The 16,306-nt window shown below is 41.8% G+C and overlaps 1 protein-coding gene across 1 annotated transcript in view; it reads right to left on the reverse strand.

Moving 5' to 3' along the window:
* septin15 (septin 15) overlaps window positions 1–16,306 on the reverse strand; it is a 67,130-nt gene that overhangs the window by 24,636 nt on the left and 26,188 nt on the right. Inside the window, exon 3 of the mRNA XM_006641193.3 lies at window positions 6,484–6,590. Coding sequence (XP_006641256.1) covers window positions 6,484–6,590 — 107 coding nt within the window. The remainder of the gene's footprint in view (window positions 1–6,483; window positions 6,591–16,306) is intronic.

Genomic DNA, 16,306 nt, shown 5'->3' on the forward strand with positions numbered 1-16,306 from the left:
TATTACAACCTCCCCAAAAATTCAAAGCATCTGGAGCCTGGCTTCTGAGACTCAAAGGCTGCATAACAGATGCGCCAGCAAGTCAAGAGATGCAATTAAAGAAATCCTTTTTTTCCTTTCTTCTTTTTTGATGTCCCAATAACCAAACAACCAAATCCATCTTACTTTGAAAAATGCACATGAACAAAAAAATCAAATCGAACCCAGCTGTATTCTGGCCAGGGGACATATGCTGCACCAGTGATGGATATGGCAGAGTAATTTATGTGTTTTTTGTCACTGCTTGGAATTTATAGGACAAAGTCATATCCTTTTCTTGTTTTCAAGGCAAATTTGTACATGTTTTTAGAAATACATAATTTCTCCAACTGTTCTTTTTATTCTTTGAGGAGAGGATGATGTTTGTACCTCTGCCATCAGCAGTAAAGCCTGTGTTACACACAGTAGCGGGGTACACTCTCCACAATGGGGCGCTTTAATGCCAGTTGGATACGCAAGAGCAGAAAAGTAAAACTGCTGTTAAGATGTGCATTCTACACCAAATTACACCATGAAGAAGAACAAAAAGAAAAAGATAACAGAGTCCTGCAGGCGAGGAGAATGCAATAAAGAAAACCGTCGGCGGACCATGCACTGCTGATCGCTTTGTCACAGGTCTAAAGTGAGTTTTCACTGCCAGCCCTTCAGTTCACTTGGACAGCCCAAATACACCATTCCTGCACCGTCCAGGAGCAGCTGTGAACACCTTCCGTAGCAGATGGAAGTCTACAGTACATGCTCTTGGCACGTAGCGTTTTTTTGTGAACATTTTCAATTTGCTCTCCAGCAAGGGATTTTGAAGCAGGGCACACCATCTTTTTATGATGTACAGGTGTAAAGTAAAACACTGAAAACTATTTTCAAGAGTCTCCTTTTTCCATAAACAGCAGAACTTAAAAGACAACGGGACACATTAGGTGCCTTCAGTTCTGCTGGAATTAGTGGACTCCAAACTGACTGTGACGCTTTTTTTCTACCCGAGACATGTCAGGGCAGTTGGGGATCTTGTTATATTCAGATGCTATACTGTAACATGATGACAAAAGAATGAGCCATAAATACAGATAATCCATGAGACAACCCAAATACCCCTATGAAGTGGTAAAACAGAATTGTATTGGTATAAAAAAGCCTTCAAGGTTGCAATCTAGAACTGTAATTGATTCTTCTTCTGAATCAATGGACAGCATAGTTGTAGGGATGGCAGCAATCTGATGATGTTGCAATGTGCACTGGTAATTTTTCCAGTCATAATAATATGCCCCCATCTTATCTACAGGAGTAAACAGAAATAAGACCGCAGCTTTTGAGAGGACCACAGAACACATTTATTAACCTTGACAGTGCAAAACTGCACTGTGGAATGTCCTCTTTTCCTCTTGTTCAGAATAACACAGTGTGCATGGAAACACACCTGCACTTAGGAAGGTCAGCACCAGTTACAGTACTCCTGAAAAAGAAACTGATCTGAGATTTCATAAAAGAAAGCAAAAAGTAGACACGTGTATCAAAATAAACAACTCTTTCGGAGTCTGTTTTCACAGAGAAAAGATCATCTCTGTCACAGCGATGTGGGGAAACCTGGCAGCTGCACCCAGAAGTGGCCAGAGCAGACCATCTCTAAAGGCTCCTCTCCTGACTCTCTCTCAGCTTGCCCTGAACCTGCAGCATAGACTGGCTCTGTGGATTAAAGCCAGATGCGACACAACAGCCTTTTCCCAGGCCTCGCATCACCTCTTCAGAAATTAGACCAACAGGAATTCTCTTCTGAAGTGGAAAGAGAAACAAAATGACAAAAATTCAAAGAAGGGCATTTCCTGAAACTGCTGACAATGCATGATCACAGTCACTAACTTGCCTTAATTAGTACAACAATCTAGTTTTACATTTGATCAGTGCTATTTATTCCCTTTTACTGCTTTAGGGGTGACTACCATTCAACACAGAAGAGATGAAGACAGCCTGCATGCTGACTTCACTGTGTTATATGTACTGTCTGTATATTTCCTACTACATCCTGTAGCAGAAGGAAGTGGAACTAGTTATGCTTTGTTATTCAAACTATACCTCATTTGGTTATGGCTAATGTTAAAAAAATCTAATTTTCATTGTGAAGTTCTGAAAAGGAAGCAGAGCACTACATTGAAATGACTTGAAATGGCAATGTCTGCAGTGCTACGCACAGAACTGCATATCTAGAACCATATCGCTAACACAGACTCTGTTGCAGAGCATTAAGCTGTTCTACCAAGTGGGGCCTGACAGCAGCTTTCACAAAAGTCTGTATGCTGGACAGGCTTCAAGTGCCCATATTCACTGGACACATGATTTCTAGTCAAGGGGAAGCAAGCTACTGCAGTTATAAACTATTTGTAAAGTTCCCTTTACAACAGCCAAGTTCCCTTTATAAATAGAAGGATAATAATTTGTAATTACTATATATTATATATACAGTCATATTTGTGTGACAGATTAGACAGCGAGACCCTTAGTACAGTCAGTATTATATTCACTATGAAGTTATAATGATCACACTCTATTGCTGTTCACTGCTTTCTGTCCAGTAATTGTGAAAGTAGCTTAACTGTTTGTAGCTGTGTTTCCACAAGTGGAAATGAAGTTTCGTGTTGCTCAGGGTACAAAGAAAAAAAGACGAGACACTTCATTATCTTTGAAAAAATGGCTTGATAGGGTTTTGGGATCATTCTGCCACCAGCAACAAAACAAGTAATAAGTGGCAAATAGCCTCTGGTTTCTAACCTCCCTTGTGTTCTTATCATTCTGTATACTGAGATTTCCAGCTAAACAGGGTCAATCTTCAAGCTTAATTTCCTGTGTGTAACACAGCTCAAATTCACCACCCTCCCCATACAGCTCAAATTCAAAGAAAACATTTTGAGATCACATCTCAGAAGAGTTTAAAGATAAAGACTAACTGCTGCTCTTAGCTGATCAGCTCCAGCTGTTGACCGATGGCTACATTTCAGTATTGAATGAATCATGAGTCTGATTCACTCAATACTGAAATGTAGTATGCGTTTTCCGATCAACCATAAGAAAACACATGGCTTCCAGAAGTACCACGTCAAATATTACACCTCTTATCCCTCTGCAGAGTAACAGTCTTTACTGGTGATATTTAAGCTTAAAGATATCCGATATCTAGGATTCAAGGCAAACATGTATGAGAATATGTTCTCCGCGTCTTCGTGTGGGTTCCCTCTGGGTGCTCCAGTTTCCTCCCACTGTCCAAAGCCATGCAGGCAGGTAAACCGTGTCAGGTGCGAGTGTGCGGGTGTTCGAGAGTGCTTGTGTCTGTGTGTGCCCTGTGATGGACTGGCCTACCCCTGCAGAGTGTACCCCGACTTGCGCCTGTTGCTTGCCAGGAAAGGCGGCTTGGAACAGTTGTTGACAAGCAGGTTCTTTAACATCCCTTTTCAGCACCAATTCTGGCAGCATACTTAAAAAATGTTACAAGTTACGAGTAAAGAAAGTACATTTCCAGAGAGACGAAGGGAAAAACAAAACACTAGCAATCGCATCCTCGGCAGAGCACTTACAGCCTTTTCGCCCGACTTACAACAGCCAGGGAACAGAAACCGCTGTGAGCACCAGCAAACTTGCAGGCAAGTCCATTCTGATAATGGACTGGGGCTTTGAGGCCTGTGGGGAATCATGGTATGTCACCCCCTGAGCCTGTTACAAAAAATAAATAAAACAGTCAAGCCCATCATCTGAAATACCATGATTTCATGGGAAAATCTCTCTGGAGTGCCGAGTTTCGTGGGAACATTCCTGACCCCTGGCCTGACCCTCCTTCCACAAGAATGTCTGGGGCTCTCCTCTGCTCTGGGTTTGCTGTCATCTCCTCACAGCAAAACTGCCTCTTCTGAGCCTCTTTGTTTGTAGTTAGATTTAGCGTCCCCTTTGGTTTTCAAGCCTTATTTGGAATTGTGCAGTGTGCTGTGTCACTTCAGTGCTGCATTCCCCAGTTCAACACCCCATAGCGATCAGCAACTTCAAAGCAACTGGTCTTGCAGAGTCCTTTTCACCCCCAATAAACCATTAATGTTCCTTACGCTCAGTACCTGCGTGTGCTGATGTAACTGGGGCACAAATCACTCATTTTACAGCAACATCATATGCATTCTGTCAAACAGTTTGGTTTGTTATGGTTTGGTCATTCACCAAACCTCCCTGGTTCTATCAATGTTAAACCTTTGTTTTTCATGTTAAGAGCTGACAGACTTTCAATAACTCAGTATTTCAAGAACAGAAGAAACATCTCTTTTCAGGTAACTGTCTCACGTTTTCTACCAGTGGCTGTTGCATTCATGAACTTCAGACCTCATTTGGTTTTGTCAGTTTTGGTAAATTGGTAGCGCTGCACAGATTACACTTTACAATAGCCTAGTTCTCCCTGCAGGGAGAGTCTTGTAGTCTGCCCCCTTAGCAGAGTAAAAAGGCTTTTGAATCTCCTTAAGGAGAGTGTATTCCTGATCCACTGATCACCTTCATTTGTGCTCACTTCAGGAAAAGTTTCATGAAACTGCTCCCACCAACCAGCTGAGCACTGAGCAATTACACCCTGGATGCTATCAACATGCAGATCAGTACATTGTTGCACAATATCCTCTAGCACAAGAAAGGGACACACAGATCCCTGCTGTGCTTGTGAAGAACGCTGATCAGCTTTGTGAATGAAGCTGCTATCCAGTCATCAGAAGTGATGACATTTGCATCTTACCCCTGAAGTGAATCATTTGAAGAATTATTTTGCTCACATTCACACAGCTCACCCAGTCTTGCCAGAACCTTGCCCCTGGGCGGCTAACCTCTGTGTGTAACAGCTGTTTGCCATTTGCTTCCCTTTATTCCAACAAAATGGCTTGAATTAACTGGCCGTTACAGTATAAATCTGATGGTTTTCACTGAAACAGAAAGCACGTGATTGAGAATCTTTTCTCACAGCCACAAATTAGACAGTGACTGCAGGCTGTGCTGGAGGCCTTGTCTTTATATCTTATCATCAGGCCTCCTGCTGTCCCTCCTCATCACTCTGCGTTTATAAACAATATCCATGGCATCTTGCAGAAAACATTTCAGTAGTTCGAAAATCTCTCTTCCAGTCGCTAGTGTAGGAGGTGCCTACAACTGCTCTGTAGGAAAGCAGCATCTGTTATAATTGGTGGACCCATCTCACTGAACTGAAAAACACGGACACTGACAAACCCTTTCTGTTCACATCAAAACAACATTGGCCTGGTCAGCGTTAGAATGGGAGACATCTAAGCAAAATCGGGTTGCTGATGGAAGTGTAGGTGGTGGCCTTCGGTCCGAGCGAGAATTCCCAAACCAAGGATCAGTATGGAGACCGATGATACAGTGCTGAAAGAAGTGTCCATAGCTTGTTAACCTCTGGCTTAATTCCACCCTGTCCTTGCACAAGTTCCCACTTTAATCAATCGGTGACGTAATTTCTCACTTCTGCACATGATCTGCTGTGTGGTGGGTGTTATCTGCACCCGGGAGTTGCACTTCAGTAGAGGATAGAGTGGGCCTCTTCCTACAGGTAAGTCACTTTTGGGATCCTTTGAGATGTCAAACACTATTTAATTGCAAAAACAAACATGAATTACTCCCTCTGACGCTCTGAATGGGCTGGACAGCACAGTACAGGGGGGCGGGCAACATCCTGGAGGAAGAACAACATAACCTCTGTTTTCTTGCCAGACCACATTCTCTGGACTATCCATGGACTGAATCGCAATACATTTTGAATTATGCAGAACACTTCTTTTCAACTCCCGGCGTTGGAAAAACAATATCATTTTGTAAAAAAAAAAAAGTCATTTTAAACTCTGACTCATTGCTGAAAGACCCATGGCACTCCAGTGGTGAAAGCCACTGGGGTTTTCAAAGCTGTTTACAGTACAGAGTTCAAACTGCTTGTGTCCTTTTTAGCCCAAAACATGGATCTTTGCCATAGTTCCAAGGACACGGAGTAGAGGACATCAACAAGAAGTTTGGAGCAGGGCTAGTGCCTTGGAACTTTGAGGTTGCCTGTGGCAAATCAGTCACTTCATTTATTGTCCCAGCTGGGAGATTTGCTTTGCAGGCAGGTAAAAACATGTACACGATACATAATACATTTAACACAACTTGAACCTGTAAACAAATAAAAAAACAGACATGCACAAGATTTAAAAACAAGTCAGAAGCTTTCAATAACCCTTACAATTCAAAATGAAGCTGGGTCATCAGTGAGTGAAACAAATACACAAGATATGTACATGATGAAATCTAAAATATAGCAATCAATTGCTTGTACAAAGAGAAGCCAGTTAATGCACAAAGGAATAAATGATGCAGAAGGAAAGAAACTTTAAGTTTCTCACAAACCAAGTGCTAAGCAGAGGCTTGAGGTCTGTCGTGCCCTCTTACCTGGACAGTCTTTTTGATGCGCTGCGAGGGCCCAGGGTACTCCTTGGAGTAGAGGTCTGTGAGGAAGAGTGAGTTGATGAGGGTGGATTTTCCCAGGCCTGATTCACCTGGAACGAAGAGAGCAAAGAGGCTCAGTGTCTCCCAGGACCGATGCTGCCTGCTCCGCTGTCACGAAGACGGCGTCGCTGGATTGCACAAGGAGGCCACTCAACAACACTCAAGACACCCGCACAGACTGACAGGAGCAAATGGGGTCTGAAGGGACAGATGTCATCAGAGAACAGAAAAACCTTCCTGAAACTGACGAGGAAAATAAAAGCAATGGAAGAGGCGAGTGTAAAAGGAGGAACTCTTGAAAACAATCATGGGGTGAATATCAAAGAATGGGTCAAGCACTAAAGACATTTCGCTTCCTACATCACAGGGGGCTGGATGGAGGCAATTGTGTTGAAAGGTGGTGTTTGTGTTGCTTAAGCCTTGCTGCTCCAGTGGATTGGCCAAATTCATGAGCTACATCCAGAGGCACTGGACTCGACTCACAATTAAGGCCCGTTGAATGATGAAAACTTTTGTTTACACAGCTCATATCTTACGTAACGGCAGCTGGTTTGAGACACACATTAGTGTTGAAGAGCTGCAGATTCTATAGCACAGATGCCCCCAGTCACCAGAGAGAATACTTCATTCCTCTTGTCTGTTCCACATAGAAAAGAAATCGCCTGCTACTGGTTCTCACTAGATTTTGACACCGTTTTCCCAGGAGGCTAGCCTTGCCTGAAGTCAGGCTGTGATTCTGTCTGCACCAAGCAGCAGGGGAATGTGGGAGCAACCTCTCACCTTCGCTCTGGCCATTAGTATTTAGGCCAAACAGCCAAGCAGTGCTCAGAGCAGTGCCTGTAGAGCTACTGGAGCAGGGATCTGCAGAAGAAAAGTCTCTAAGGCCAGAACCAAGAGCAAAAATGGAATCTAGAATAAATGACATTAAAATTCATAACTGTGGTGCAGTACCACATATACGGCTGGATACGCATATCTTTTGAATGTGAAAATAGCCTAAGAGTCATGTTAGAGAGACTAGCATTGATATGTGAACAAATTCAGAAGACCTTTCCAAATACTGCAGTGTTTGCATGTGAAACTCAGTGTTGCATAAAGTTATCCTGCTGCCCATACATTATCAGAATGCTGCTCCTGGTCAGGGTCACAGCTGGCAAAACCTACGCGAACTTGGGGAGAACATGCAACCTCCAAACCCGTGCCCCAGCCAGGAATTGAACCCGAAACCAAGAGCTGTGCTGGTTGAGACTTTGTTATATTTGTTGGAAATACTATTCTTAATTTGACTACGTGTATTAGACTGATGTTTAGGACAACTAACCTTGACATCCCGTATATTGCTTCCTCAGGGACTGATAAACATATCCTATGTTTTCATATTAAGTCATTGGGAGAAACAAAGTGTAATTATGATTAGTAATTTGTTGTAATTATTATTAGTAATAGCGATTCTATCTAATTACTTATAATTATTATAATTACTATTTTAATAGTAATTGTGAGCAGTACTCCTCATAATTGCAACGTGGGGATGGTGTTCTACATGAAAAGACACTATGTTTACAGAAAAATGAATAATAATCTTCTATTATTTACTTTCTATATGAGACTGTACACTAAAGGAAACACAGGAACCTTTTTCCTCCAAACCTTTGTTGCCTGTTAATAAAAAGAGCTTTCAACTTTTTATGCACACAGAAGCATGCACAAATTTTCCATCGCAGGCTTTGAAAGCCCTGTGCAGTATTTGATAAATTATTCACGGTTGCCTCAATCTTTCAGACAGGGGTGAGAGAAAATGACAAAAGTGTTAAGATACACTAGCTGTTCTGTCACACAGCTGCCTACCAGCTGGGAAAATAATAGCACTTTGTTTCTCCCAATTACTTAAAATGATGAAAACGTAGGATATGTTTATCAGTCCCTGAGGAAACAATATACAGGGTGTCAAAGTTAGCTGTCCTGTTTGTCCATCAACATTCTACAACCGTGCAGTGGAGAACAATAAAAGGTGATTCCCACACAAATGGAGGGCTGAGAGGGACACGTACAATTACTCACACCACTGGGTGCTGCACTGACTCAGTCTGAGCACTGGTTGTGTGTATGATGGCTTGCATGTGTGAACGGGCATGTTACACAGCTGCAGAGCCCCACTGTCAGCACCATCTCGAGTTTTATTTGTACCAAGTTTCATTTCTCCGCGGAGCACTGTTTTCACAATAAACTTGTTTGAACAGGCCAACTCTCTTTGCTTGCTCTAGGGTACTTTGCAAATGCTCAACATGTACATAGGAACAGAGGTCAGTCATGAATACTCCAGTGTCATGGCCTTGGCACAAAAATCTTTCAATTCAACTTTAATTGTTTTAAAAATGTGACATTGATTTCCTCAGAAACATTGACAAGAGGTTGTAAATGGCGACTTACTCCACAAATGCAAGATAGTATGCAAAACAAGTTTTAAAATTCTGTTTAGTAATCAGTACTCAGGCCTTTAAATTGGAGTTTTCAATTAAGCTTTTTTTTTTGGTGCAATGGGTATGTAAACATTTGTTGCACAACTGAATACACACCATCTGGTGTGAAGCAGAGTTGTGTACACAGACACACACAGCAGCAGAGCCTGCAAAGCATCTGGGTCACAGTGGCTAAAATACACACACACACGCACACACATTTACATGCGATAACTAGAGCTGGTCCAGTCTCAAAAGCACATAGTGTGCAACTCACTTCAGTAAACTCCTGAACGTTCAGTGATGTATGCTGTGGTTGCTTTTGAAGCTTATTAGGTTCTGGCAGATAGGAGGGTCCAGATTAACTAGAGTGTCTAATAATAATAATATTAATACTTAATGATAATTCCTTACACGTATATAGCATTTTTCTGGACACTCCAATAAAAGCGCTTTACAGTAATGGTGACTCCCCTCCACCACCACTAGTGTCCAGCCCCACCTGGATGACTCGACAGCAGCCATAGTGCACCAGTCCGCTCCCCACACAGCAGCTCTCAGTGGGGAGGAGAACAGAGTGATGAAGCCAGTTCAGAGATGGGGGTTATAGTCTAGTCTAGTAACAGTCTGGACATTGAGTCCAAGATGAGCTCTAAAACCCAGATTTCAGGGTTTTAGGCTCAGCCAGCCAAGCTCAGGCCCCTCCAAAGGTATTGCTAAATTTCCCAACGATCTTCATCCAGTGGAGTGGTCTGAAGTTAGTTATGATATCCCTAGCTCCTCACATACAGATAACCCTATTATTTAGGCACTTGTGGTGTCACTTTCACTCCCTTGTCTTGAAAGCCTTGGTTTCAGACACCTCACATGAAAGGAAGCCCAAGGCAGCTTAACGATTGCAATTTCAAAGGATAAATCTTGATAAACAAGACTGTGCCTTGAAACAGCTAGTTTCATGGTTAAACACGTCGGATTTAACAGCTTGCCAAACAGCTCTATTATACCGCAAGGTTTGAAAAATCCAACAAATTCGTATTGGAGCCCAAAGTATTCACAGAGTTACCTGACCACCATCAGTATAGCCAAGGTACCGGATGCAATGAGGGCCACTTGTCCACATAACTTTAGACACTTCGACACTAACAAACACTATTCTGCTGAACTGTATTCAGTCTAGCTTGGCATGGCCTGTGCAAACAAATACCAGCTATTTTCAATGTATCATTTGTGCATCTGTAATGGGCTCCATGACAACCTGGGCCTCATATCCCCTGTGGCACCATTCTCCAACCAGTGTCACATTTCGCTCTCGATAATTACAGACAGAACTGCAAACCTCACCAGGACAAATACAGCCCTCTGCAAAACCAGAAGACACTTCACATTGTTCTCTTACCCCACATCACACACATTACCCTGTACCGGTGCAACACTGTGTCGGAGGCAATAATTAGGAATTCAAAATTGCATGATATGAAAAAGTAACATTTTTTCAGAAACGGTGCCAATTCTGACATGTAGCGTACAAGCACAGAGAGGTGAGAGATGCAGATAGACTTGGAGGCTGCCACAGGGTATTTCTAGGAAGCTTACAGGGAGCCCTCCTGTTGCAGGCAAATTAACTTCCCTCTTCACTTTATGACCTAACAAAGAAGAGAAGGTCTGACTTCATTAAACAGCAGGGCTAACATGCTGCAGGGGAGAACGTGAGTGAGATGAAAGTTAGCACTATTTCTCCATATGGAGAGGGTGAAAATTAAGACATTCTAACAAAATCGAGAGGAACTTTTCTGTTGAGAAATGAAAGAGAGGAAAACACTGATGCTACAATGAAAGCTACTGCTTTATTAAGCCAAGGTGTTTAAAAGTGTACTGTAGAACAAGAAGGTTTCTTTTTGCACGATCTAATAAAAACCCTTGATCAAGGTTTGAAAAAGTAACTTGGCAAGTTTTGCAGTAATATTGTTCTTAGATCCTCTGGTCACTGATTAGGAGGCTACTACTAAATAAACCTAAAGTCTTTCGATGGCTGACAATTCATGGCTATTGGGAGGAGTGTAAACATTCCTATTTCTGGCCACTATGATGCTCAGTTCTCCAGAGATAAGGTGGAACACAAATGATGTGGCAATCCTGAAAATTTGCATGGGATTTGGCTGCAAATATTTCACACCCATACACTAGACATGCCTGTGTGAGCTAAGTCTGCTGCTCCTAGCCCCAGTATTATTCTGTGGCCAGTGGACCTTTCAAGGTGTTATTATTCCCCTGGGTTATAAAGAGAGTTCAGATCCCACGTGAGGAGCATTCTGGTGTAATTGACCTAGCATGTGTGATTTTCATTGTGTCCGAGTGGCTATGGCAGTAATGCACGGCAGTATGCTGGCACAAATAGTGCAGGGTGTGATTTTGTTGTCCTTCTGTGCAGTTCATTTCAGTTTTACTATTTACTTTAAAATATAGCTGTTGTTTGCACACTGTCACACTCAATATAAACTGCTAACCACAATGGATAGAAGTATTATAGCTCCAAAGAAGCATGCCCTAATGGTATAATCTCTCCTCAGACAGACAGTCTCCCCCTCTCAGACGAGATCCACATACCTTCTCATGCTTGACCAGTTACAGCTGCAGAACTCCATAAACATGGAAAACCGCCTGTATGTCTTGTATGAGTGCATACAGCAGCAATTAAAACCTCTGTTAATTGTTTTTTTTTTTTAGTTTAAGTCCTCCTAGGTCTTGAAAATCTCAACCCTAATCTCCTGTACAGATACACTATCTAGAAATTGCAGTGTGTACTTTTAATCAGGAACAACGACAGCAGGTCAATTTAAACTCCTCATGCCATTCTGCTACATTGTAAAGCATTATTCTCTGTGCGTCATTCAGAGCTCTTTGATAACCGATTTCCCGCTTCACTGTAAAGCTGTGCTTTTCTTGAGCGGAGCAAATGTTAAGAATTTAGCTCTGTCACCTGAAGAAAACAGCACGGCCTACACATTTTTTTTTTTGTTACTTTTCAGTGTGGACCCAACCTTAATTTTTCCTTGTTTACAGCCAATGCACTATCCTCCTCCTCACTCAAACCGATTCCTCTTTTGAGTTTTCAAGCATTATTCCCAAACCCTTTTTTTGAACCCATTTTCAGGAGCACATGGAATTGTTTAATTTCGGGAAACCACTGTTGTGTGTTCTTTTCCCAGTTGTAGTCATTACAATTAGAAAGCGCATTTATTCAATCAAAAGAACATTAATAACTTTTTCATCTTGAAGTACAGTATAAGCTACTATTTTGGTGTGACAGGCCTAATTAATTTGCCTAATATATCTGTCCAGTAGAAAATAACTTAGAATTGATTAAATCCTCCCTTTATCCTTTTTAGTTGGTGCTTTTGTTTAAATGGTAATAATCTGACATTTATGAAGGCTAAATGAGTTAGATTCACTAGCAGCCTTGGTTGCTAGACAGGCTAAATTGCTTCCTCTTGTTTGTAATATATATAGTTAAAACCAAACTAGACCAAGCCAATAACGTGTGAAACTAATTTTAAAATGTTACTGTTTTGGTTGCCCACTTTTTTCAGGGCTGGCTTGTGAGGTAAGCGCAAAGACCTCCATTCATAAGAAAAACTGACACTCTAGAATTAGAAGCATTTGAGGAGTGCTTAGGTATAGTGAGATTTGGCTTAACCTGCTTGGCTGAAGGCCAGCCCCCTGATTATAGCACAAGAAGGCTGGGCTGCCCAGCAAGAGTGAGGAGTGAACCAAGAGGGTGCAGAGATGGGGTAGAAGAGACAAATGTGAAAAGAGACATGTTCACGGCATTTACAGCTTTCAGGAAATGATGTCAGGAAAGATTATGATTTAGAACCATTTGGGTGGAAGTCACTTAGATGCCATCATCCCTCCCAAACGTCTTTTAAGAGCTCCGTTAAGTTTATTTCCAAGTGCATTAAAAAAAACCTAAGCGATGAGGGAAAACACCCAAGCATTATAGCCTAGGGACAGCTATACCATTGATTGACTGCATTGATTTCAATATATTTCAACTTTTGCTTCTCAGGCCCTCATTTTGGATCGATGAGCAAATTTTAGCTCATATGCAACAGATGCTCCATGGTTTTGAACTACAAGCACAGCTAAACAAATATCAAATTAATTTCTCTGCAAGACTATCTCATGTTTGTATAGGCCTGTCTCTTTAAGGCTTTATGGCTCTTTAATAGAATTGGCAGCTAATTTTCCTCTGGAGCAGAAACGGTTGAAAGTCACTTTGTGTTTAATCAAAACAAGACATAAGCCTCTAAGCTACAACTGTCAGAATATGCCCTTTCAAAATATGGAGTCTGACACAGGCCAGACAAAAATTCTCCAGTTATACGCAACAAAGTCTGAACATTACCTCAGCATAGAACAACTAAATTAAATTAACACAGTGGGTGACTCAAAGTTGACCTCTCTTCCTTTCATAAACAGACTCTCTCAAACTGACAGAATGGATTGGCTCACACAAAGAATAGACCCTGGCAGGCTACAACGTCACCACTCCCATCCAAACACTGAAAAACAAATAAAGAAACTGTCACGTGCATCCAGAGACATGCTGAAGGGAGAAACACTTTCCTCTAAACATTCTTCTGCCTGCCTTGGAAAAAAAAACTTCACAGACCGATAATGATTTAGGAGGCAGCAGCAAATAATGAACCAAACCTATGTATGGACATGAGCCCTGTCGTGTTATCACTGCTGGTGGCTCTGCGCTCCAGTACACCAAGTCATGGAGAGGACAGGAATCTCCTCCCGGATGGCATATTGTTGTGTAACCAAACACATGGCACAAAAGGTGACATCTGGCATGAACTTCCTGAAACAAATGGTCAAATGGTGGGCAAAAAACCTTTAGATATGAGACCATCCACCTCGACTCTAAACATCTTCTTACAGCGCTAAAGGTCTTGCTAAAATATCCTCCCTGAGTCCTCCTTATAGTCAGAAAGCACCATGCAGGACCCTGCCTCTGTGGATGGTTTTATGTCAGATATGTACCACTGGCAGGAGGTAAAAGGGAATACAGTTCTTATGACCAATGATTTCTGAGGACTGATTGCCTTTTCTGTTCATTTTAATACACTGTATAAATGATCTAATATAGGAATATAGGAATCTTTGGTATAAACTGAGTAGTGCATCAAAAGACAGCATTCTAATATGGGAAAAATGTACTGTATAATCTTCCTTGCCCATTACTGACCCCTGAACCCCTCCTCTGCTGGGAACTCTGCTCACGATCTGATGTGCCATTCCTGAGCTCTGCTGTTCCCATAGGAGAGAGAGCTCTGATGCTGGGCAGCTCCCTCTCTGTTATCATGCAGATCACAAAAAAACAATAAACAAATGGTCTAAGAAAGCAGTTGGACTGTAAGGGCACTCCCTTTCACTTCTTCCTTCCTGAATGGAAAAACTTCTAATGTCTAATGTGGACATTTGAAAGACAGTTTGCCCATATTACTGCATGTCCTGCAGTAAGAGTTTCCCCAAATGGAAGTCTGGACAGTTTATTTGGTTTGATTATAGCTAGCTCCATGAAGTGCAAGACATATACCTGGTCAAAACACCCATAGATTTTTTGTGTGATGAAGGTCCTCCTGTTTTCCCATTAGAACAAATGCACATAGATATGAACAAACTATTACAGAGGGCCCTCATCCCTAGCCTTAAGGGGTTAAAGTGACTCTTCGTGCTTCAAAGGCTTTTCTTCACAGTTAACAGAGTCCAGAAGAGATTCTGAAGGAGCAGCAGGGAGTAGTCACCTCGATAGCAGTGAAGAATTGCTGATGCTCCCCTCTCAAGACAGGCAAAGGAGACTGCACATCCAGTTACTGAGTCTCTTCAATTAGTCTGGCTCCATTTCACACAGACAGCCTGCCAACAGGCCTCTTTTCCAATAAAAGCGCTAGGCAGGAACTTAAGGTTAAAGGCACAAAACGAAGTGCGTATTTTCAAAGGCAATAAAAACATATTTTCAAAAGACTCACCCTCTCTCAGTCTACACACGTCATAGCTCCAATGCCCTTCCCCTGCTGGTGTTAAAAATACCCAAACCACCCTAACTGCCCAGAGGTCTCAAAGCTCTCCCAGCCCTGTCTGAGAAATGCAAGTCTTGTGTGCAGCTGTTTATGTCAGGCCCATCATGAGACACTAGGCCACTCGGCACAGCTCTGTTTGTGTTGGCTCTGCGTTGTGCTCGGTGCTGTGACTATCACTGTGTAAAGGCTGCTCTTTGTGCTCTGTCCAATCTCACTAGGATTCAAAGCAGAGAACTGCTGAGGCCTGAAGAAAAAATAAAGCAGGAACTCAAAAAAGAATGAATATTTAAGCTTGAAAATGCTACTAAAAGGTCAAAGTGTCCTTTGAGGAGTACTTTTAACATCCACATTTTCTTATTTATGATCCTGTTCCATTATATAGTTACTGTTATCCAAGGACAGTTATCCAAGGGCTTCTGAGAATGGTCTTCAAACCTGGTTCCCAAGAAGCATCCAGCAAACAGCACCCTGCTGTTTGGAAATCTCCACTCCAGGCCAGCGGTTTGAACCCGAGACGTCCAGTTCTCCATACAGCAAGCAGAGGGAACACACTCAATCCCATGTAAGCAAGGGAAAAGAAACATGCAGGAGCACTCTGTGCCCTGAGAGCATGGACAAATAATCCTGTTTCAACAATGTTACTTAGAAACTTAACACAAACTTAAAACCAGAGGTTGAGTTACCAAAACAGACCACCACAAGGCCAGTGCACTCTTAAACCTGCAATATTATTATTATTATTATTATTATTATTATTAATTGCTTACACTTATATAGCGCTTTTCTGGACACTCCACTCAAAGCGCTTTACAGGTAATGGGGACTCCCCTCCACCACCACCAATGTGCAGCCCCACCTGGATGATGCGACGGTCCATCAATATAACCAAATGTTTTTATATATATGGAATACCTGAAAAAAGATGTGCTGAGATTGAATATGCTGTAAGCAACAAGACTACCTACCAGTGCACAGCTAAAGATAACTCGTTTAGCCAAAGTAGTTGCTAAACAAATCAACACAGACAACCAGCTGAACCAACTTCATTGTCATTATTATAACAAAGCAAACTCACTCAGTGATTTGGAGCCTATATGCAATTTAATTTTAAAAATTATATGATTATATATATTAAATATTAAGGTGGATGTAACATTTTTAATTATTATTTAATGAGTTAATTTTAAACTATTATTATTATCATCATAATACATAAAG

This window comes from Lepisosteus oculatus, chromosome 20 (assembly GCF_040954835.1).
Source record: "Lepisosteus oculatus isolate fLepOcu1 chromosome 20, fLepOcu1.hap2, whole genome shotgun sequence".
Lineage (NCBI taxonomy): Eukaryota > Metazoa > Chordata > Actinopteri > Semionotiformes > Lepisosteidae > Lepisosteus > Lepisosteus oculatus.